The following is a 24833-nucleotide window of genomic DNA, read 5'->3' on the forward strand; positions in this document are numbered from 1 at the left end:
TATAGAACATTAAACTTTGTTAATAATCCTTTAAAAGTAGAAAGATAAATTCTGTAGATGAGATAAATGTTACTTTTAATTTGTTTTGTATGACTAGTTATTTTTAAAAGTCTTTAAACACATGGCATCAATTTAAATATACAATTTCAATTTATACAGTTTAAAAATAAATTTTATTAATACTAAAATGAGTTTTTAAAAGAATAATAGAACATAAGATGTCAGTTTGCAAGGAAATAAATTTGTCAATGTAACTTAGTTTAAGACATCTTAATTTCCAAAAAAAAAAAAAAAAGATAGTAGAAGAGGAAAGTTCCAATAAAAAAGGTAATGATTATATGATAATCTTTAAATCTAGGTTGTTTTTCAATTAGTCCTTCACTATGGAGCCACCTTTCTTATTTGGTTAACAAGCATTTCTCAAAACAATATTTCACATCTTATTTTATAAATAAGACTTTCTGTTATCATATTCCTTACAAACCATTTTCCTCCTGGTTTTTTTAAACAAGCACTGCACTTTAAGATACATATTTACAATCATCTTTAATTAATTGTCTTCCTCAAAGAATGAATAGAACTTCTTTTTCTTTAAAAAAAAGAAAAGAATACAACAACTCACCTCTAACAGGGGGTCTTTCCAGGTCAGAGTCAAGGTGAATTGGTGGAGAGATGTATGATACCTGTCCATGATGTGCCTGTCCTGTGGACCCAAAAATAAACATTAAGATATTATAATAATGTCTTTATATCTTTTGGTTAGTTTTATGATTTCACACATCTCTCTGCACACTGAATTCATAGCCTTATAGAATACAAACATTATGTGTCATCCAAACATCAACTAATTAAAAACAGTCCTTAAGCTAATTTTATTGTTGCTGTTTAGTTGCTAAGGAATGTCCGACTCTCTTGTGACGCCATGGACTCAAGCACACCAGGCTCCTTTCTCCATGGGATTTCCCAGGCAAGAATATAGGAGTGAGTTGCCATTTCCTTCTCCAATTTCGTTCTTGTTGCTTTTAAATCACGTTTATTGTGAAATGACACTTTGAAAAACACCATTAAAGTGATTGGCAAGAAAAATGAAATATAAAAACTAAAAACAAAGACATATAAAATACAGTCCCCATTTTTCATTTCTAAAGAGACATTAAATACTCTGTTTGCTTTAAATGTTTCTAAACACTGATGTATAATTTTTGCACTTATTTCAAGGCAGATCAGTAACAAACAATCTGCAGACAGGCATCCATGTCAGATAACACTTTCAATAGCTCTTATTTAGATAGCACTTATTTACAACCCTAATTAACTTTATATTTATTACTATGTTACTTTTCAACATTTTACTTATTATTTGAAAACTATTCCTACTTGCTTATTGTACTTGATGGAAAAATAATAACTAACCACAATATAAAAAGCAGGTAGACGGGCTCATTCTCTGTTTCCTGTAAAACATTTTGCCAGCTCATATACAAACGTGTAATACACTTTCTGTCATATGAGTTAAAGTGTTAAAGTTCCTTTGAAGACCAAGTTACTGACTGAAAAAAAAAATTCTAACTATAAACAAAAGAATTTTCTAATGCTCAAAGTAGCTATAGCTTGTATACTGATAATCCAGTAAGCAATTAGAATTTTAAAGCAAGAAAGTATAATTACAGAGTTCAATTACTAAAGCCACTTTATATGAAAAAAAAATTGAGTACAAGTAGAGAACCCATCACTTTCTTTCTACAAGGGATATGCAGTTGTATTTTATACATTTACTAAAGCACTTTACAGGGTTGTTAATCTCTTTTCCTAAACAAGGAAAGTTAATGATACATAGATTATGATAACAGTTAGAGTAACCTCCCCGTTTCAAGTAATATTCGACTTGTAATAAACTCTGCTGATTCCTCTTATGAGGCACATTTCAAATAATTAATATGGCTCCCTGTTGATAGTAGCTGCTGTTGCTCCCAGCATTTTTCTAGCTAACAGCAGACACAGTGAAAAGACTGTAATATACAGAGCCCCTCATAATGGTAACTAAGAATATTGTGCATTCACTGGCTGTGTTTCAGTGGAATACTAAAAGCACTGTTATAAAAGTAATAAGAGAGAAACTGTGCACTGTTATCAAGTTCATGTGTAATAGAGCTTATTAAAAATTTCAGATTATATTAATTATAAAAACATCTGATGTTTACTTATGTTGCATACTTTGTTGCAAAAGCATTTTCATTTTTAAGGCCCTGTGTTGTTACAAATGAATCAGTTTCAAACTTCATTGATCATGTAAATGAAAATAAGAGTCACTTTATGTTGGTTCAAAATAATCTCAGCATATAAAATAGTGTTGATTTCATGTCTAACTAAGGAACATGGCTTTTACTACATATCATAATAACTGCTAAGTATTATACAATACAGCATCTCATTTTATGCAACCAGTATCACTATAAGCTTTCAAAGGTAGGTACTATATTAGTAAACACATATTTTTAAATAAAACATGCAATCAAAATTTTAAATCAAATTTAAATCAAAAATTTAAATAAAAAATGTAAGTAACTAACAGGCAAATAGCAAGGAGAGTAGCATTCTGACTTTTAACAAAAGCATTTGAGAAACAAACTTGAAGTTTGTTCTTCTATAGCATAATGTGTTTCTCAAAGAAGGCATACTAAACCTGGAAATAATGTGTGTAGATTTTTAGTGATCAAATTCTGACAAGTAACTGCCTTTGAAACTGTCACCTCCATATTCAAAATGATGTAAATGGTCCTTTTAAATGACAGCTTTGCCTCTGCTCTTGATATAACCAAGTAACTTCAGAGAGCTCCACCCACGTGTTTTAGGTAGTGCAGGGGACGGCGAGTTACAGTTGCAGGGGTTCTCTCCAAGGAGTGAGAGGTCTGAGCCCCACAATAGGCTCCGCAGTCTGGGAGTATTGTACCAAGAAGACAAACCCCCAGAATATTTTTAGTTTTGAAGCCAGTAGGGGCTTAATCCGGAGAAGGCAATGGCATCCCACTCCAGTACTCTTGCCTGGAAAATCCCATGGACGGAGGAGCCTGGTGGGCTGCAGTCCATGGGGTCGCTAAGAGTCCTATATGACTGAGAGACTTCAATTTCACTTTCCACTTTCATGCATTGGAGAAGGAAATGGCATCCCACTCCAGTGTTCTTGCCTGGAGAATCCCAGGGACGGGGTAGCCTGGTGGGCTGACATCTATGGGGTCGCACAGAGTTGGACACGACTGAAACGACTTAGCACCAGCAGCAGGGGCTTAATGTCAGAGGGCTGTGGGAAAGAGAACCTCCACTCTAGAAGGACACACACAAAATCTCTCACATTCCAGGACTCAAGGCGGAAGCAGTAATTTTAGGTCAGACCCACCAGCTCACCTTGGAGAGCCTTGAGAAGAGGCAGAAGGAAAGTGAAGCTCACTGTGGAGATATAGACACTAGTGGCCTCATCGTGGGGAGCTGATTCTTTCACGTGGACAATGGTACTGCTAAGTGCCAGTTTGGAATCTTTCCTCGTCTGTTAGCACTGGGACCTCGCCCTGACCACCAGTGTATTTACACCAGTACTGGGATGCATCAGGACAAGTAGCTAACGGGATGAGGCTGCCTTAAGATCCCCTGAGCCCTCAGTCTCCCGAGGACACCGCCCTGTACACCAGAGCGCCCAGGATATGGGCCTTCATATCAGTGCACAGGCGCTAGACCTGGGACCCGAGGTCCCCGTGGCCAAACATACTAGGCTCCAGCCCTGCCCATCATCAGTCAGATAACAACCCCAGGGCCAGCTGAAACCATAAATAACTGCCATAATACAATATTGTAAAGTAATTAGCCTCCAACTAATAAAACTAAATGGAAAAAAAATAGCTGCCATAAAATTTTCTCTTGGATTTATGGTGAATAATATTCAACAACAAAAATGTGGTCAGCTCCAAAAAGAGCAAAGAGAGTAAAGTGAAAGTGAAAGTGAAGTTGCTCAGTCGTGTCCGACTCTTTGTGACCCTGTGGACTATGTAGCCCACCAGGCTCCTCCGTCCATGGGATTCTCCAGGCAAGAATACTGGAGTGGGTTGCCATTTCCTTCTCCAGGGATCTTCCCAACCGAGGGATCAATCCCAGGTCTCCCACATTGCAGGCAGACGCTTTAACTTCTGAGCCACCAGGGAAGCCCCAAAGAGAGTAAAAAGCATGACAAATACATGTTTTTAAACATCTGACACATTTTTCACCATAATCACATGCCTTATACCTAGCAGCTGGAATCAAAATTGCTGGGAGGAATATCAATAACCTCAGACACGCAGATGACATCAACCTTATGGCAAAAAGCGAAGGACTAAAGAGACTATTGATGAAAGTGAAAGAGGAGAGTGAAAAAGTTGGCTTAAAACTCAACATTCAGAAAACTAAGATTATGACATCCAGTCCCATCACTTCATAGCAAATAGATCGGGAAACAATGGAAACAGTGACAGACTTTATTTTGGGGGGCTCCAAAATCACTGCAGATGGTGACTGCAGCCATCTGACTGATGGCATCAGACTGAAATTCAAAGACACTTGCTCCTTGCAAGAAAAGCTATGACCAACATAGACAGCATATTTAAAATCAGAGACATTACTAAGTCAACACAGGTCCATCTAGTCAGAGCTATGGTTCTTCCAGTAGTCACGTATGGGTGTGAGAGTTGGACTATAAAGAAAGCTGAGCACAGAAGAATTGATGCCTTTGAACTGTGGTGTTTGAGAAGACTCTTGAGAGTCCCTTGGACTACAAGGAGATCCAACCAGCCCATCTTAAAGGAAATCAGTCCTGAATAGTCACTGGAAGGACTGATGCTGAAGCTGAAACTCCAATACTTTGGCCACCTGATGTGAAGAACTGACTCATTGGAAAAGACCCTGATGCTGGGAAAGACTAGGAGGTAGGAGGAAAAGGGGACGACCGAGGATGAGATGGTTGGATGGCATCACCGACTTGATGGACGTGAATTTGAGCAAGCTCCAGGAGTTGGTGAAGAACAGGGAAGCCTGGTGTGCTGCACTCCATGGGATTGTGAAGAGTCTGACATGACTGAGAAACTGAATTGAACTGATATCTAGTTTCACCTCGTCCTTGTAACCACAGATTTGTATATCTAAATATATGATATTCTCCTTACTTTTCCAAATTAAAAGGGATATATATCTGATTATTTTTCCTTCTGATTTTAATGCAGTTTTCTAAATTTCAAAGCAAAAAAATCATACTGAAATTTTATTAAAATTACATTAATTCTGTAAACAATTTGAAGAATAAACATTCTAAATAGTTTGTCTTCATATATTTTAAATGGATTGATTTTTGTTTGAATTGCTTTTTAATGAAAATATTTTCTGAAGTTTTCTATACTTTGGTTATAAGAATATTTCATTGTGCAAGTATTCTATTTTCCCTACTTTGAACAAAATTTCTAAATTTTCTTGATGACTTTCACTTATATTTTTTGACCTTCATTGTTATAATTATTAGTTATTGATTCTACCTTACTAGGTCCTTAGACCTATATACACTGATAATAGCATTTTGATTATGATCTGTGGTCTTTGTTTCTTATAAGAAATATAGTTCCAGGTTAAGATTCACATGCATACATTTGTATGCATATATTTGTATTCATTTTTATGAATAGATTTGTATGCATTTGTATGAAGATGTCGTTGTATGAAGATGTCATATATATGCATTTATGTATACACATGTATGTACATAGACTAGAGATTTCCTCAAGAAAATTGGAGATATTTCATTGTAAAACATACCATATATTTTGTATCCATTAATCAGTTGATGGACTTTGGGTATAATTTCCACCTTTTTATTATTATGAAAAATTCTGCTAGTGAACCTTCATCTATAAGCTTCTGTGTGGGCATATGTTGCAATTTTCTTGAATATATATACCTAGAATTGGAATTGCTGGGTCACACAGTAAATTCTATGTTTTAAACTTTTGTGGAAATTATTTCTAAAGAAGCTGTTGTTACTCAGTTACTAAGTTGCGTCTGACTCTTTGCAACCCCATGGACTATATTCCCCCGCGCCCAGGCCCCTGTGTTCATAGGATTTCAAAGGAAAGAATACTGGAGTGGGCAGCCATTTCCTTCTTTAGGGGACCTTCCTGGATTAGGGATTAAACCCGTGTCTCCTGCAATTGGCAGGCAGATTCTTTACCGCTGAGCCACCAGCTACCATTTTACTTTTCATTAGGGACATATTAGGTTCCGCTATCACAGAGATGGTTTTCAGGGATTTTGGCTTGTTTGTTCATTTTAAGCTGATAGTGTAGTTAAGTTAGGATTGAGAAAAACTTGAAATAATTAATATTAAGACAACTGGGAAGGGAATAATCTCACCAAATAAATAAAGAAACAAGATTTCAGTCAAATTTATATAGTTCATCCACATTGAGAGACTAGAGGAAAAAATGATCTGGCCAAAAAAAAAAAAAAAAAACCACACGCACACACAGACAGACAGGAAACGAAAAAGCAGCTCATATTCTGAAGTGAAAATGTGTGAACCATCCAGGGTTAGGCATGCCCAAAATATAGAAAAATTAAGGGTGCTTGTTAGTAGAACCTGAAGGGCCATTTTGCATTTTGGAATAGTCATTTTTTCCTATCTTCAATCTCTCCTTCAACTTTCATTTAATTTCCATCTCATTTAGGGATTCTGTGTGATTTCTACTGAAGTTCAAATATAGAAAAGACTTGGCCAGCACTAGCTACAGGAAAAGGCTTTTCCCCCCTCTTTTTGTCAATACCTTACTTGCACATCAGAGCACAGAAATACATTTTTAGAACCACAGAATTTGGACATCTGAAGACATTTGATAGCATATAGTCCCAAACATTTTAGAATAAGAAAACTGACATCTTGAGAAATTGGTGACTTTCAAAAGCCAAATCAAGCCAGTAGTTGTCAAAAGTGATGTTAGAGGAACAGTGATAAAGGGGATGCAGCTAGTCTGCAGAAAACTGCCCTCAACTCCCTTTTACCTCTGAAGTCTCAGCAAGCCATTATTCTCAAGGTGTTTGGGTCATGAACTTTCAGCTTTAAGTAGAGACCTTAAAAGGGTTGAAAACTGCTTATTTACAAAAATATGTACTTTTTTTTTTTTTTCCTTTGGCTAGGTCTGTAAACTAAAGGCAGCTTAGTGTAACAGGTAAAATCATGCCCAGGACACAGAACTGCCTGTCTTAGTATTGATTCTGCCACATTTGAGCCATAGAATTATTAACCACATAAGTTATTAGCCAGCTCTATAGCCACTATAGAGTTGTTTAACTTCTATGTGCCTTGATTTCCTCATTCGGATAAGGGGGGTTATAATAGCATGAAGCTCATAGGATATTCTGAAAATTAAATATATACATATAGGGCTTCCCTGGTGATTCAGATGGTAAAGAACCTGTTTGCAATGCAGGAGACCAGGGTTTGATCCCTGGGTTGGGAAGATGCCCTGGAGAATGGACTGGCAACCCACTCAAGTATTCTTGCATGGAGAATTCCATGGACAGAGGAGTCTAGCTGGATACAGCCCATGGGGTCACAGGGTTGGATATAACTGAGGAACTAACTCACTTTCAGCAATCAAAACAGTGCTTGGTGCGAGGGAAATTGCTTAGAATTTTTAGCTTTATGATTATTACCATTATAAATTCATTCATTCATTCATTCATTCATCCACTAATCACACAAAATAAATGGAGTGACTAATATGTGACAGGTGCCTTCTTAGGTGGTTGACATATATCACATAACAAATGATAATCCACACTCTTACATAGGGGAAGATAGGCAATAAACAATTAACACAACAAATATTATATATGTGAGATGCTGAAGGCAATGGAAACAAATTAAAATAGGCTAAAGGGAAACTGAAGTGGGACTGGCAGGTTGCAATTTTAAACAATGATCTGGAAGGCCTAATTTAATTTCTATGAATAGCATTTGAAAAGTTCAAGAAAAGGCAAGAGATCCTATCTTTCTTTTATAGGAAATTGTAAAAAGATAAAAATATGGATGAGTTCAAATCTATTTCTATTAATTAAGAATGAAAGACCAAAATGTGCTGCTATCAGATGGCTTTCCTAACATATTTATTTCAAATTTTACACACAGACACATTAATAATGTCACTTATAAGTAACAGAGGACAAAAATAATATACAGCAGTATGTAGTTGGCAATACAACTTTGCTCCTGAAGTAAAAACACGTTAATAACAAAGTCCCCACTGGTTTCTCCAGTCATACCAACTTTCAAATCAAATTTTCCTCATTTTCTACACAATGCTGTAAACAAATTTAATAGTTTATGGCCCTCCAGGAAGATTTCATGCCTTCTTTTTGTTTGCTTTAAATTTTCAACTTCTGAACTTAATTATTTCCTCTAGAGATATGACATTTTCCCCTTCTTACAAACAATAAAATAGATCTCATATTTTTGTTCATGGGGTTTTTAATGATATTCATTTTCCTTTACAAGCTTTAGAATGATAGCAAGTGATATCTCTGCATTTCTCTGCCCTACTATAATAATGATTCCATGTGGAATGTGGGAACCTATTGTTGTTGTTCAGTCAATAAGTCATGCCCGGCTCTTTGTGATCCCAGGGACTGTAGAATGCCAGCCTTCCCTATCCTCCACTACATCCCACAGTTTGTTCAAATTCATGTCCATCTCATACACCACCAGCCCCATCTTTTTTGCCCTCAATCTTTCCCAGAATCAGGGTCTTTTCCAGTGAGACAATTCGTCACATAAGGTGGCCAAAGTATTGGAGCTTAAGGTTCAGCAACAGTCCTTCCCATTAATATTCAGGGTTGATTTCCTTTAGGATCGACTAGTTTGACCTCCTCACAATCCAAAAGACTCTCAAGAGTCTTCTACAATACCACAATTCAAAAGCATCAATTCTTCTGTGGTCAGCCTTGTTTACGGTCCAACTTTCACATCCATATCATGACTACTGGAAAAATCACAGCTTTGACTATATGTACCCTTGTCGGCAAAGTGATGTCTATACTTTTTAATATGCTGTCTAGGTTTGTCATAGGTTTCTTTCCAAAGAGGAAGCATCTTTTGCTTTCATGGCTGCATTCACCATCCACAGTGATTTTGGAACCCAAGAAAATAAAATCTGTTACTCTTTCCACTTTTTCCCCTTCTACTTGCTATGAGTGATTAGATCAGATGCCATAATCTTAGTTTTTTTAATGTTGAATTTCAAGCCAGCTTTTTCACCACCAGATACATCCACAACTGAGTGTCCTTTCCACTTTGGCCCAGCCTCTTCATTCTTTTTGGAGCTGTTAGTAATCGTCCTCTGCTCTTCCCCAGTAGCACAGTGGACACTTTCTGATCAGAGGTGCTCATCTCCGATGTTGTATCTTTCTGTCTTTTCACATTGCTCATGGGGTTCCTGAGGCAAGAATACTGTAGTGGGTTGCCATTTCCTCCTCTAGTGGACCACATTTGTTTGAACTCTTCACTTTGACCTGTCTGTCTTGGATGACCCTGCTCGATATGGCTCACAGCTTCACTGAGTTATGCAAGACCCACCACCATGAGAAGACAGTGATCCATGAAAGCGGGGAGGGGGTGGCACATACTACGCTACCTTTAAGAATACCGTAAAGTAATTAGCCTCCAACTAATACAAATAAATGGTAAAAATAAATAAATAAATAAAATAAAAAAAGGGAAAAAAAAAAAGAATGGCATATGAGATTTTTTTCTAAGCTTTTCAAATACTCTGAAAGTAGATGAGCCTTCTCAAAAAAGAGCCTAAATATTTTTTGTTGTTGTTGAAAATAATCTCAGCTACTGATTAAAAAAAAAAAAAAAACCAGAGATCAGTGTGCTGTATGTGCTGATGGAAAACTGGGTGTGCCTAGTATTACAACAGCTTGTTTTTCTGTCTTCTATAGTCTGACTATAACCATCTGGCATTCAAAAAGCTAGCTTTCAGGTGAAGAGGTAACACCAATCAAAAGTAATTACCAAAGAAAAGAGTTGTAAATTTGCCAGTTTAATGACTATCTTTTCACTCTGCTTTCCATTCTCCCCTTCATCCAATTACTCACACTTATTTTCAGTGACTTTAGTAACATATGAGGTAACAGAGAAACAACTGCCTGCTGGACTTATTGAGGATACAAAGTCACTGGAGGAGGCTCAAAGGTCATTGATGGGCTTCTCTGTAGATATCACTTGCCACACAGAAAACGAAGAGAGTAATTTGAAACAAAGGTAACTTCTGTGCATTTTGTTTATGTTTGGTGTGCATTTCATCCAGCAAATATTTCTTTAGTACCTACTCCCATTCTGTGACCAGTATTAACAGTAACCAGAGGAACAAGAAACTGCAATGATTCAATCAAAAGATTGCAGCTTGACCACATGTTTAGGTAATTGCAGTGAAGGATGATACATACCCAGATAGAGGTGAGGGTCACAGCACAATAGCACTGGACTGCAGGAAGTGAAGTGAGGGAAGAACAGGATCTGAAGAAAGATGAGATGGAGGGAACAGCAAGTAGCAATGTAGTTAATGGGCCTGGCAGGCATGGGGCAGTAGAAGGGAGGATAGGAGGTAACGCTTGCCAGTAAAATGCATGGAAGGGATACAGGACAGGAATCCACAAACGAGGGTAGACAGAAGAAGCCAACTAAAATAATATACAAATTCAAAAATGTATGAAAAAGGAAAGAATTAAAAAGTACATGTGAAGGAGAACAGACTAAACCACCCCAAAGCATGCCACTCTGACTTATTGATTATTCTGAGTTAAAGTTACTTGAGAAACAAATGATATATAAACATACTCTGGCCCTTCTTGGTCTCCATGAAAGTATGACATAAATCTCCCATGCGAAAGGTATCCTCTCTGTACCTGGAGGACAGAAGGCATCACTGTCCCAGAGACAGGGCTGAGAAAGCTGCATAAACAAGCCTTTACTTCTTCACTAATTTACTGTCCCAGGTTCATACCTTTTTGTCTTACAATGGTCAATTCCCTGAGTCATGTTGTTTCCTATATCATTGCCTATATTGTTTCACTGGTCTCTTCCCATGCCTCTTTCCCCATCCCAGAATATGGGATGCAAACCCAAAACATCATATAATTTCATCTGTAAATTACTTGAGTATGTGTCTTTAAAATAAGAGTTCTTTAAAACAACCACAATACCATTATGATACCTAAAAATTAAGAAGATACACTGGGAAAGGAATTTAATGTAAAATTCAATGGAACAATTTTCAGGAAGAATTGCCTTTCATATCCGAGAGAAATGAAACCTGTCGGCCTGCAAAATACCTCACTGGTTGTAGGTTTGAAATTGTATTGGATGGAGGAATGTTTTATATTGATGATGAATTTCAGGTGCTCACAGATAGAGAGGGGGAATCTATTTTATAAAACCATACAAATGCTTCCCTTTCTTTCACAAGTGTGAAAAATAGACTTGGTGGTTAAAATGACAAACACTGAATTTTGGAGGCATCGCTTCAAAATTATTCCTTGAAGTCTCAAAAACCTATTGTAGCAAGCTTTACAAAAATAAACTAGGAAGAGAATAGAAAAGGGAAAATGAATCAGAGCATTTCTCTTTCCTGAAATTCTAGTTTTTATAGAAAAACTATAGTCCTCTTTTAGTAGTTTTTATAGTCCTTTAAGAAAAAAGAGGAATGAACAGTTTGAATACTGAAGCTCATATGAATAAAAATGATTATTTTCTACAAGACTAATATCAAGAAGCCCTGTGTGAGGTAAATGTTGCTTCCCATTATAGAAATGCAGTAACTAAAGCTTTATAAGGTTAAGTGTATTTTCAAAGGTTACACAACAGTGTGGGTGGGAATCAGGTTTCAAGTCCAGAGACCATGTTCTTAGAATATAGCTTACTGCCTCCACATCCTATAAATATACCCACGAGGGCGGAGAGCGGCAAATACACTAAAATTCTGAAATTTTTAGTTCTCCTTTTTTAAGTTAACCTAAAACTAAGTATTTACATTACTAAATCACAGAACAATCAGGATTCTAAAATTACTTTCCTCAAACAATGGGCAACACATTATGTACTACTTAACAATAGGTTAACTATATTAGTCTTCCCCTGGAATTTTTAATTTCATTTTAATGGAGGTCTTAAAAATGATAAGGTTCAGTAACACAGATCTCCTTGAATCATTTTGAATCCAAAAGCTTGAAAAAAAGACTTTTGAGGCAGTTTTCCTCTCCATACACAAACTCAAATCTTTCCTAATGTTTATCATCATTGTACTAACCCCACGCTCTGCATAAGAAGAAAGTACTACTGAAGTAGGTAATATTCAGACCTATTCCACTGAGAGTGTGTGTTCAGGGTGAACTGGAAAAGCTAGATTGGAAAAAACAGGCAAACCTAAAGACCAGGATTGTGATGTTAGCATGAAAACAGGGGTCATAAACTTCAGTTGATCAATCAGCACAGGCCATACAAGAGGCTATTTCTAAGACTTTTTCTCTTCTAGAGCAACTCTGATTTAGGAATTACTGTCTCCTCAGATATTCTGCTTATAGCTTATGGTACATAGAACAACAGTCCTCCAAAGATGCCAATCTCCTAATCTTCAGAATCTGTGAGTATGTTATTTTATGTGGCAGGAGGGAGTTTACAGATGTGATTATGGTTGAGATAGAGAGATTATCCTTATGTCAGTAGTTCTTGAAAGTCAAAAAGGGAGGCAGAAGAGTAAGTCAGATGGATGCAATGTGAAAAACACTAAATAAGTCATTTCTGGCTCTTAAGATGGAGGAAGGGGACCAGAATCAAGGAATCATGGCTGCTTCTAGAACTGAAAAACATAAAGATCCTTCACAGTCTACGGAAAGAACTACTTTTAGTCTAATAAGACCTATGTTGAACTTCCACCTTAGAGAAATATAAAGAAATGATAAATTACCATTGTTTATCCTTCTAAGTTTGTGGTACTTTGCTCCATCAGTGATAGAAAACGAAGACACGATACTATAAGTAGTGATGAGCTTGTTGCTCAGTCATGTCTGACTCTGAGACCCCATGGACTTTGTAGCCCATCAAGCTGCTCTGCCCATGGGATTGTCTAGGAAAGAATATTGGAGTGGGTTGCCATTTCCTTTTCCAAGCGCTCATTCTGACTCGGGGATCAAACCCAGACCTCCTGCATTGCAGGCAGATTCTTTATCATCTGATCCACCAGGGAAGCCCTATATATATCTTAAACACATTCTGTTCATATTAAATGTACTAATTATTTGAATAGCTAATACATGGATGTGGTACATATTTAACTGCAATAAAATGATAGCATCTAATCATATTGATACTTCCCACAGGCAATCTCTTTTATCTAGTATACCATGCTGGAGTTATTCTATGCCCTTATAACACACTCACATACACACAATCTACCATGTATTTATTTATTTGAATTGCTGCCATATTGTAACACACTGACATTCTGCATTTTGTCAGGACTGCTGTAAATGACAGCTCTAGAGCTTCAACTGCTTAACTACATCTTTCGAATGCATATAAATCCCTGCATTACATTATTAAGAATGTACAATCGCCTAAAATACGGCCAGTAGTATAGATAAGACAAAGTTCTTTTAATCAAAAAAGAGATCATTTCACAAGGCAACATAACTCGATGACTGTAAATAAATGATAAGCAGAAAACACAACTATACAAAGTAACTAGGCAAAACAAAAATCAGAGATGGAATACTTTTCTTAGAAATCATCTAGCCTAACTGTTGTGAAATAGGATCAATGGGGAAGTCTGGCGTGCTGCAGTCCATGGGGTCTCGAAGAGTCAGGACATGACTGGGCAGCTAAACTGAAGATAAAGGACTCACCTAAGGTCACCCTCTAGTTAAGGGCAGAGGCAGAGCATAATAATTATACACATTTTAGTATTCTGTCTGTTTATCATTTTTTATGAGGAATTTTTTAGAAAACTTAAAAATTTACAGAAAAATTAAGGCGGAGATAGAGATTTCCCATATATCCTGTCCCACACAGGTATACCCATTATCCATGCTCCCCACCACAGTGGTACATTTATTACACCTGATGAACTGACACTGTCACTTTATAATTACCCAACGTCCATTTAGTATTAGGGCTCAATCTAGGTGTTGTATAGCCAATGGATTTGGACAAATGTATAATGATATCAGTCCATGATTATGGTATCATATGAGTATTTTCATGGCCCTAAAAATTATCTGTGCTTTGCTGACTCATCCCCTCTCCTCCTTTATTTCTCTTATTTTTATGACAGAGAATGGAGACAGTGTAGAAACTTGGTTGGACAAAATAAGTCTAGGAATGCTGCATTATAGGAAATTTAAGTTTTATATAAAAGGGAGATGTGGAGTCAACCCACTTTCACAAAATTATCTAGGTCACAGATTTACGTGAGAATGAAATCAGTAGTGACATAAAGATGACTAGTGTCCAGTACAGAATCACGGTTCATTAAACACACATTTCTTTACCGCTCCTACCCATTTACTAAATATTTCCTTTTGGGTTATTTCATTGTTGTGTGGTGATTTTCTGATACCTAATTCATCAGTCAATATAAATGATAAGTATAAGTAATGAAGAATAACTTATTTTTTAAAATTGCTTCTTATCTAATTTTGAGGAGGAGGAAGTTAAGACATGAAAATTTTGGATTAAACTGGAATCATTCTTTGTCATGTTTTCAACACTTAGGATCTAATTGTGCAGTGGGATATTAAAATGTGGGCTATTATGTATCAGCTGAATTTCTTGTTAATATTCAGATATATTGTGGTATGTTAAGAATATAACTGTGCAGCATTGTGATAATAAAGTATTTATCATGTTCTTGATGATATATCACTGTTCAAAAATTGTAAATTTTTAAAATAAAATACCAAATGTTAGTTTTATACCAGTTATTGATCATGGAACTTGCAAAAACTGAGTAAAAACTGAGTAAAAACTCTAACTCAAATAATGGCAAAATAAAAAGAAAGAAATGGTGAAGAGCTTTCATTAATTTCCTCAATTACTCATTTATTCATTAGGACAAATATTTAATGAATGCCTACTATACCTTGTAGTTCAGCTGGTAAAGAATCTGCCTGTAATGCAGGAGACCTGGGTTCGACCCCTGGGTTGGGAAGATCCCTTGGAGAAGGCAAAGGCTACCTACTCCAGTATTCTGGCTTGGAGAATTCTATGGACTGTATAGTCCATGGGGTCACAAAGAGTCAGACATGACTGAGTGACTTTCACTGATTATGACTGATACCAAGTGCTGGAAATAAGTAAACTGTTAACTCTTGGAATCTACAACCAGAGGTGAAAACTATGGGATTTAAGTGAAAAATCCACTTGTTAAGTTAAAGGGAGCCCAATAAATATGTATGTGTCTCAGAGTAAGTGTTCAACAAATACTTATAAATTGTATCTATAAGAGGGACAAAAATCACCTTGATTACTGCCAAGTAAAATCTCCTCGGGTGTCTCAGGAAAGACAGGCAGAGGAGCAGCACGGGGCAGATACTGTGACTCTATAGGACTAAAATTGTCATGTTCACTCTCCTAATTCTCTTATGATATTTGGAAATATGATTCACCGTATTAAAAAGTGCTTTTCAAGAGAGAGGAACAGAGGTGTTTTCCATGGCATCTGATTTACGGCAAGAAATGCATAAAGAGCATAGTCTGTTCATTTCTTGAATCCACTTCTTTTCTTATAACTAAACTCAACTATCAAAACTTAATACCAAACAATAACAATTATTTAACCTTTTCAACATGCAGCCTAGGTATCAAATTCCAAAGGAATAAAAAAGATGATGTAGGCTTTATACTCATTTTATGTCATGAAAACTTATATAATATTTATAAATATATGGTCTCCAGAAGCTATGTGCCATGTGGGAAAATATGAGTAGCAATTTTGTGTGTACATTTATATTTATCATCACATGCACACATAAACACACACACCCATGCACATCTTGGCTACCCTCATATTAGTCTATGATTTCCTAAACCTGTTTAAATACTTGTTACAATTTTATAAATATTAAAACTGAAACACTCTTTCACTTCTCTAATTGGCCTTTGTTGTTCAGTTGCTCAGTCATGAATGACACTTTGCAACCCCAAGGTCTGCAGCACACCAGGCTTCTCTGCATTTACTGGAAGAGTAGGCTCACTGAACACACAGACTTTACATAGGACAATCCAGGTAGAAGACTCCATGAGAGCTGGAAGGATAACAACTTCAGTTCCTATGTCTTCTGTACTGTTGTAGGACTCACTCAAATATTTTAGTCACTGTAAAATTCAATGCATTTCTGATGAAAATTCATTTTCAGTATGTTTATGGCCATAAACATACCCAATCTCATCTAGTGAAAATTCACAATAAAGATATAAACAATTAAGATGAATGTTAAAAATAATACACTCCAAATAATAAACAAGGCAAATAGTAAAACTCTGGGAAAATTTCCATCACATATGGAAATAAATTCATAGCACAACTAATTTTGTTTAATTAAAAAGTGTTACAAGTTTTAAAACTATTTCAACTCTCTCATCTTGCCCATTTCTAGCAGAAAACATTTATGGGGTTCTTGAAGAGGTCTCTACCAAATGAGATGCACGGCAATTCTCCAAATATACTTTAACCCAATGTGTTTATGTAAAGTAGATCTTTTTAAAAACATGCTTCTGTTGGGAGAGAATGGATACATGTACATGTATGACTGAGTCCCCTAGCTGTTCACATGAAAATGTCACAATATTGTTAATTGGCTTTAACCCAGCACAAAATAAAAAGCAGAAAAAAAAAAAAACCTAGTGTAACTTTATCAATTTTGCTTCCCCAATACAATTATTAAGTAGGTGACAATTACAAAATTACAATAAATTGTAAAAAATTGGATAAATTGACACTATAATTCTATTTCTTTATCTGTATTTAATGAATCGAACATATTTAATGCCATAAAGGAAAGACTAAAACTGTGTATTTAGGATAGTTATGGCGCCTGAAAAGTGTTATTCAAACTACTTCAAATGAGAACTAGCAAATGAAAATTTGCTACTAGAATCACAGAAGCAAGTAGCAAGAAAAAAAGTATAGATTAGGGTCTTCACAATAAAGAAGTTTGTTCCCTGGAGTACAGAGCCAGGAAGCTGGCCTGCTGTGCTTGTGTTTTTAAGAGTTCTGCTTCAAAGATTATCCTAAGCATGCTAAGAAAAACATAACATGTTAAATTTTCTTTTCCTCCCCACTAATAGATCAGAAAACATACAGCAACACTTATTCACAAAGTAGAATGATAAAGCATGTTAACTGTACTTGAAAAAAAAGTTCATAGGTGGATGTCAACAAAATGCTTACGCTTTGCCCTTGGCCCTGGTCCCCATGGAAGGGTACAGAATATGAAAAGTTGCAGCCTGGATTTGGTTGAATAAATGCTATCAATGGAGAAGTGAGATGGCACAGGTCTCCAAGTAAAAGCTACTGAGTATGTGTTACTCTCAAACGATGCCTTTAGGCATTTTTCCTCACAGCTCCTGAGTCAGTAAAAATTAGAGAAGACATATTTGTAGGAGAATTAGAATGAGAACTTTGGATACTATAGTATAATAAATATACCTCAAGTTATTTCTGAATTTAAAGGAGTTGAAAAATTCAAATATATTAATTATAGGTCCAGTGTTCAAAGAAGTTCTTTATATGTGTAATGATATAGTTGCTTCCCCAGTGGCTCAGTAGTAAGAATCTGCCTGCACTGCGGGAGACTCAGCTTCAATTCCTGTGTCGGGAAGAGGTGGCTCAGAGGGTTAAGAATCCCCCTGTAATGAGGGAGACCTGGGTTCGATCTCTGGGTTGGGAAGATCCCCTGGAGAAGGAAACGGCTACCCATTCCAGTATTCTGGCCTGGAGAATTCCATGGACAGAGGAGCCTGGCAGGCTACAGGCCATGGGGTCACAAAGTTGGACACAACTGAGTGACTTTCACTTTCTCTTTGAACATAAAATTTATTTTTTTTTTCTCCAGAGAAAAGAAATAAGGAGATGATTATTTTCCCCACAATCAGGCCAGGTAGGTCAGAACTTATTTTCTCTCTTTTTATTAATCCATTGAATCTGTGAGAGGACTGATCATGAAGAGAGCCCTGCAGGACTTGCCAGCATGTTCAGTTAGTTGTTGGAGATCAATATACACCCATGAAAGACCTGAATTCAGAAATTTCTGTGCAAGAGGTATTGCATATACAGGCTTTCAATAGTGGGACCAGAGTGCCTCAAACATGATAAGACTAGATTTGTACACCAAGAAATAAAAGAGTATGGATATTTTCCCAGGATGACAACAGTGAATTTTACCATGTAATTCTTTTCATAAACTCTAAAATATATCATTGCATAGAATGAAACTGCCTGTAATGAAATTTTGACAACACCCCTCTGTGTGCTAAAATGCTGTCAGCTGAAAAGTCTGAACTCTTTGTGTAAATTGTACATTTTTGGCAGATTTATCCTACTTTTATGTTTGCAGTCTAAATCAAAGGAATTTGGAAAAGTTAGAATTTAGCTTTACACTCAAAGAATAGCAAAGCACTATTAGTATAATTTGGAGGTACTTGGCATTTATATTGTAATTATCTATGAAAAGTTAAAGTTGTCATAAAAGTGAAAATGTTTATAAAGTAAAAGTATAGAGTTTGATTGCTGGGAGAAATATAAATAACCTCAAATATGCAGATGATACCATGCTATGGCAGAAAGTGAAGAAGAACTAAAGAGCCTCTTGCTGAAAGTGAAAGAGGAGAGTGAAAAAGTTGGCTTAAAGCTCAACATTCAGAAAACTAAGATCATGGCATCCGGTCCCATCAATTCATGGCAAATAGATGGGGAAACAGTGACAGACTTTATTTCTTGGAGCTGCAAAATCACTGCAGATGGTGTTTCCAGCCATGAAATTAAAAGACACTTACTCCTTGGAAGAAAAGTTATGACCAACCTAGACAGCATATTAAAAAGTGGAGACATCACTTTGTCAACAAAGGTCCGTCTAGTCAAGGCTATGGTTTGTCCAGTAGTCATGTATGGATGAAAGAGTTGGACTGTGAAGAAAACTGAGTGCCAAAGAATTGATGCTTTTGAACTGTGGTGTTGGAGAAGACTCTTGAGAATCCCTTGGACTGCAAGGAGATCCAACCAGTCCATCCTAAAGGAAATCAGTCCTGATGTTCATTGGAAGGACTGATGTTGAAGCTGAAACTCCAATACTTTGGCCATCTGATGTGAAGAGCTGACTCATTGGAAAAGACCCTGATGCTGGGAAAGATTGAAGGCAGGTGGAGAAGGGGATGACAGAAGGATGAGATGGTTGGATGGCTCATCCATCCAACTCAATGGGCATGAGTTTGTGTAAACTCTGGTAGTTGGTGATGGATCAGGAGGCCTGGCGTGCTGCAGTCCATGGGGTCGCAAAGTGTCGGACATAACTGAGCAACTGAACTGAACTTGGTTACTCGGACAGTTCTATCAAATATATCAGAAGACCCTATCAGGATTTTCCCTGGAACTTGCTAGTGTAATTTAGACAGAAAGAACACTCTTCTGAAGAGAACCTGAGCTCCATGAAAAACTTACATTTGGAGATGCCAGTGATCATCTCGCTGCCACGTGGAGGAAGTATATCTGAAACAGGAGTCAATCACAAGCAAGCTGAGCAGCTTAGGGATGAGTCAGATAGAGCCTTGATAACAGAAATGAACACTTCCTTTTTAGGTCTGAAGCAAGCCTCTCTCTTTGGAAGTCTGTGTATGTCAGACATCTAATTCCTTCCTTTAGCTTTATCCAATTTGAGTTGAGTTTTTCTTAATTTGAAATAAAATCCTGTTGTGTGTGTAGAAATGTGTCTGTGTGTCTGGGTAGCAGAAGTATTTTCTTCCTTAATAAGCACACCTTACAAAAGGAAGCTAATCACTTCAGCTTTTTTCCTTGGCCATTCAAATACTTATTAACATTGTTGCAATTCAATTAATTCAACCACCTATAACTCAACTAATACATCTCAATTTATCACTTTTTGAATGGAAATATATGGAGAGCTAATATACAATTTTTTAAAAAAAAGTGCTCATTATCATACCTCCTAAAGTGCTTATTAACTGGCAATAAACGGGGTATGCCTTAGAAACTTTAGACAAAAATATCTATAAAAAATAGAGAAACTAGATAAATCACTAAATGTTGGTGATGAAAAAGCATTAACTCATTAAGGAGAATATTCATTTCTGGAAATTAACTATATCAAAATAGTTTTATATCTTGACAATACATTTTTAGGGACATTAGGGATCAATCAATATCGTTAACAAATCCTACTATGAGCTGCTAGTATTATATAGGAGTGCTGGACTTGTTAGTGTATCCTCCTTTAGCACAGAACAAGTAACTGAGCCTTATATCATGATACCAAGGGCTTCCCTGGTGGCTCAGTTGGTAAAGAAACTGCCTGCAATGCAGGAAACCAGTGTTCGATCCCTGGGCCAGGAAGACCCCTTGGAGAAGGAAATGGCAACCCACTCCAGCATCCTTGCCTGAAAAATCGCATGGACAGAGAAGCCTGGTTGGCTACAGTTCATGGGGTTGCAAGAGTCAGACACTATTTAGTGATTAAACCACAACCATCATCATGATACCATGAGGCATCATAATATTTTTCTTTTTCTTTTTTTGTATTTCACTGCTTCAATGCCAAAGAATTCTAGAATTCTTCACTTTATTCTAGAATCTAACATCTTATTTCTGTGAGATAAATGTGAGAACCTATTAAAAAATAATAGCTAGAGAATGAATAGAATTCAAATCCTCTCAATTCAAAGTTTCTTCCATGTTTTGGTATATATAGATCATTGTGTCTTACCATTAATATTTTACATCAAGTGCTAGTGCTGTATTCAAATAGCCATTATGTTCTAAATGCTCATAGAAATGTTATCTCAAGAAAAAAAAATCACATAAACCTTCCAAAAGAAATTATCTGTAGCCTCTACTTTAGTGGTGACTTTACTGATTAACAATCACTAATCTTATTTCTGAAAATAAGCATATTCTCAAGTAGATTATCTGTGCAGAAGAGCATGAGGTCTTACCTATAGTTTCAAAACCAAAAAAGCAATATTGAATATTGATGGGCTGAGTTATCTCCCACTGAATATCAAAGTTGACACTGTGCTAACTTCATGGAAGGTTTGAGGCTAGTGAATCCTCAATTATCTCTTCAGTCTGATCAAATTGCACAGTTAATTTCATAGGACAGGAGTCCTATATGTCAGTATGAAGGAGAACATCAGTACTAGGACATGGCTGAGAAAATAAAAGTTGGTCCCAAAAAAGCAATTTAACTTCTCTGCCATAAAGTGTACCATTAAAGGAAAAACAGTAAGTGGTTATTACAGAATATGATTGTCACATTATCTATATAATATTATACACACTATTTTCATGAAAATCCTTCTTAAAATTATGTTTGATGGCCTACCGGCTCCAGAGGAGTTTAGTCCAAGTGTGAAAGTGAAAGCTGCTTAGTAGTGTCTGACTCTGCGATCCCAAGGACTATACAGTCCACAGAATTCTCCAGGCCAGAATACTGGAGTGGGTAGCCGTTCCCTTCTCCAGGGGGTCTTCCCAACCCAGGGATCGAACCCAGGTGTCCTGCATTACAGGTGGGTTCTTTACCAGATGAGCCACGAGGGAAGCCCAAGCCTAGATGTTCATAATCCATTAAAGAAAATTATATTATTAGCAAGCACAGGTTGGATGCATGAGACAAGTGCTCGGGGCTGGTGCACTGGGAAGACCCAGAGGGATGGGATGGGGAGGGAGGTGGGAGGGAGGATCAGGATGAGGAACACATGTAAATCCATGGCTGATTCATGTCAATGTATGGCAAAAACCACTACAACATTGTAAAGTAATTAGCTTCCAACTAATAAAAAATAAATGAAAAAAAAAAGACAATTATATTATTAGAATATGACCAATGATGTTTGAACAAGTATCTTCAATTATAGTTCAAGAGAACTCCAGGGGAACTTCTTGATCATGCAGGGTTACTTATCAAAACAACATGAAGGGTTTCAGTTACATACTGAACTTCTGTCATCATTATCTCAGCTCTGAGTTAATGATTTTCAATACACTGATGACCAGATATGTTATAACTTTTTCTGACCTGAATATATCTCAGTTGAGGTTGGAAACTTTATGAGTTATCCTTACCTAAATACCACTCTTCTTATCGAGCAACAGCCAAAAAGGGTGCAGGCAAGGATGGACCCCCTGCAGCAGAATTAAAATAATATGAAGTGATATGAAAATAATTAGCTAATGAATTTTGACAAGTTGCTTAGTCTTAAAGTAAAAGTCAAGTCTCAATATCCTCACACAACAATCATTACTGCTGAATCCCATGTTAACAGCGTATGTCTTGCTTCAATTGTACTAAGGGAATCTTTAAAAAAACAAATATACATGAATGTATGTGTGTATTTTTTTTTCTATTTTTATTGCACTCCCTAGCTCATTGTTACTAGATGGTTAAGAAGCTTAGTCTTTGCTAGACCTCACTTATAAGGCTGAGCTGAGATACATTTAACTAATTCTAATCAAAGTCACATATTCCAGAACATACATATTCCAGAACATACATATTCCAGAACTGCGTAGTCATGCAGTTATATCACTTATGGATTCTGGGGTGTGGGTGTATTAGTCTTTTAGTGTCCATTTCATCTACAAAAAGCAAACAATAGCATTCCCATTTCTTATGATTGTGGTGAGGGTTAAGAAAAAAATCATAAATATGAAGCAGAGTGCCTGCTACATAATAAGGCCTGAATGTTAAACTTTTGTCATCATAACTGTTTGCGTCAATGGCTATTTTACATTTGTTCTCTCTGAGACAAAGGAGACAGTATCATCACTGTTCATTAAATCCTTTGATCATGGAGGAGTTTAACTTGGTGATTAGGAGATGATAGGAACTGAGAATTCATATACGTTGTGGTCAAATTTGGGCTTCCCTTGTGGCTCAGCTGGGAAAGAATCCACCTGCAACATGGGAGACCTGGGTTTGATCGCTGGGTTGAGAAGATCCCCTGGAGAAGGGAAAGGCTACCCATGCCAGTATTCCAGTCTGGAGAATTCCATGGACTATATAGTCCATGGGGTCGCAAAGAATTGGACACGACTGAGCGACTTTCACGTTCACGTGGTCAAAGTTAATCTAAAAAGGAATATGTGTTTTGGGTTTTTCCCCTGATAGCATGAGCATTTGGTTAAATATCCAATAAACCAATTTAACTGGTTTATCAATTTGTTTGGGTAATGATAAACTGCTACAAAAGATAATATAAAAATATGATAATGTTGGTGATATTTGTTGAATATTTAGCTCTTTGCTAAATTCTCTGTTAAGGATTTTATAAGTCTATTTTTATCCTTACAACAAATCAATCCAGTAATTGCTCTAGTTATCATTATTTAACAAATGAGGCAACTAACTCTCAGTTTAAATATGTTTTGCCCCCATATTCTCTGCCTCAAATTTGTAGTAATTTCACAGAAAATATAACCTTCAAATTAAAACTAAGGGTATACCCTTTTGTAGGGTACTTAACATTGGTCTAAAATTAGACAGTTGATACGTTAAAACATTCTTTATCACGTAGCATAGAATCTGAATGGCCTTCTTAGACACCAGAGTTCTGATTTTCTTCTGTTATAAATTTACATTGCTTAACTTCTGTGTGGATGAAAAGCTATCAAAGAACTGAAAGAAGGAAAGTAGTACCAAATTTCATTTGAATTGTCCATGTAAGGAAAAAAAGGCCAAGAACTTCTGAGGAATCTTTTTAATTCTTTGGAAAAGCAAAGGGTGCTGTGTTTTAGAAGAAAAAATAAAGCAATCCTGAGAGAAGAAAAAAGAAAAAAACACAGGCTGTTAAGTGCTGACCTTTTAAAAATTCTAAAGAATAGGGGAAAACAACTCTACCACAAAATCAAATTGTTCGATTATAAAACTGAAAACACCAGAAGGGATGCAAACTGTTTTCTTTTTTCCTTTTGAAATCTGTTTCTACTTGGTTAGGATGAAATCATTACTGTTTAAAGTATTCTAAGGATGTTATGGAAAAACCTGAGTGAACTTTTTGGCCAACCCAATACAATGTGTTAAGTGCCATAATGGAGGTCAACAGCAGTAAGGACAGGAGACGAGCATTTCTGTTAGGGAGAAACCATCACATAGGAGCTAATGTTTTAGACAGCTCTTAAGTAATGGGACCATACGACCCTGTTGACATCTGTTTTCACACTTCCTGTCTCGCTAGCTCTCCTTTTCTTCTCAAGTGTCCCAATTTGGGCGACTAATTCTATGACCATCCCAATCTCCAAAGGTACAGAGGACTTGGCTTCCTGAGTGAAGAAAGAAAGGCAGCACCAAGGTACCAGAACGTGGGGAAGTTCATTTACGTGAAGCAGCACAAGGCCATCGTTGTACTATGTGCCAACTGCAAGGAGTAAGAAGTGGGAGGCGGGATAAGAGACATAAGCAGGACCAGATTTTGGATATATTTTCTGAAAAGGTTACGGAATAATCTTTTGGGGGAGTTAAAAAAAAAAAATTCTTTTCCGAAAAGA

The 24833-nt window shown here is 36.5% G+C and overlaps 1 protein-coding gene across 33 annotated transcripts in view; it reads right to left on the reverse strand.

Annotated features, from left to right (window-relative positions):
• The window catches only part of ADGRL3 (adhesion G protein-coupled receptor L3), a 912058-nt gene that overhangs the window by 255627 nt on the left and 631598 nt on the right, over window positions 1–24833 (reverse strand). For all 33 annotated transcript variants that reach the window (XM_070458356.1, XM_070458372.1, XM_070458374.1 and 30 more), the window contains one exon: window positions 623–703. In XM_070458356.1, the coding sequence (XP_070314457.1) occupies window positions 623–703 (81 nt within the window). The remainder of the gene's footprint in view (window positions 1–622; window positions 704–24833) is intronic.

Source organism: Odocoileus virginianus, chromosome 29, assembly GCF_023699985.2.
Source record: "Odocoileus virginianus isolate 20LAN1187 ecotype Illinois chromosome 29, Ovbor_1.2, whole genome shotgun sequence".
Lineage (NCBI taxonomy): Eukaryota > Metazoa > Chordata > Mammalia > Artiodactyla > Cervidae > Odocoileus > Odocoileus virginianus.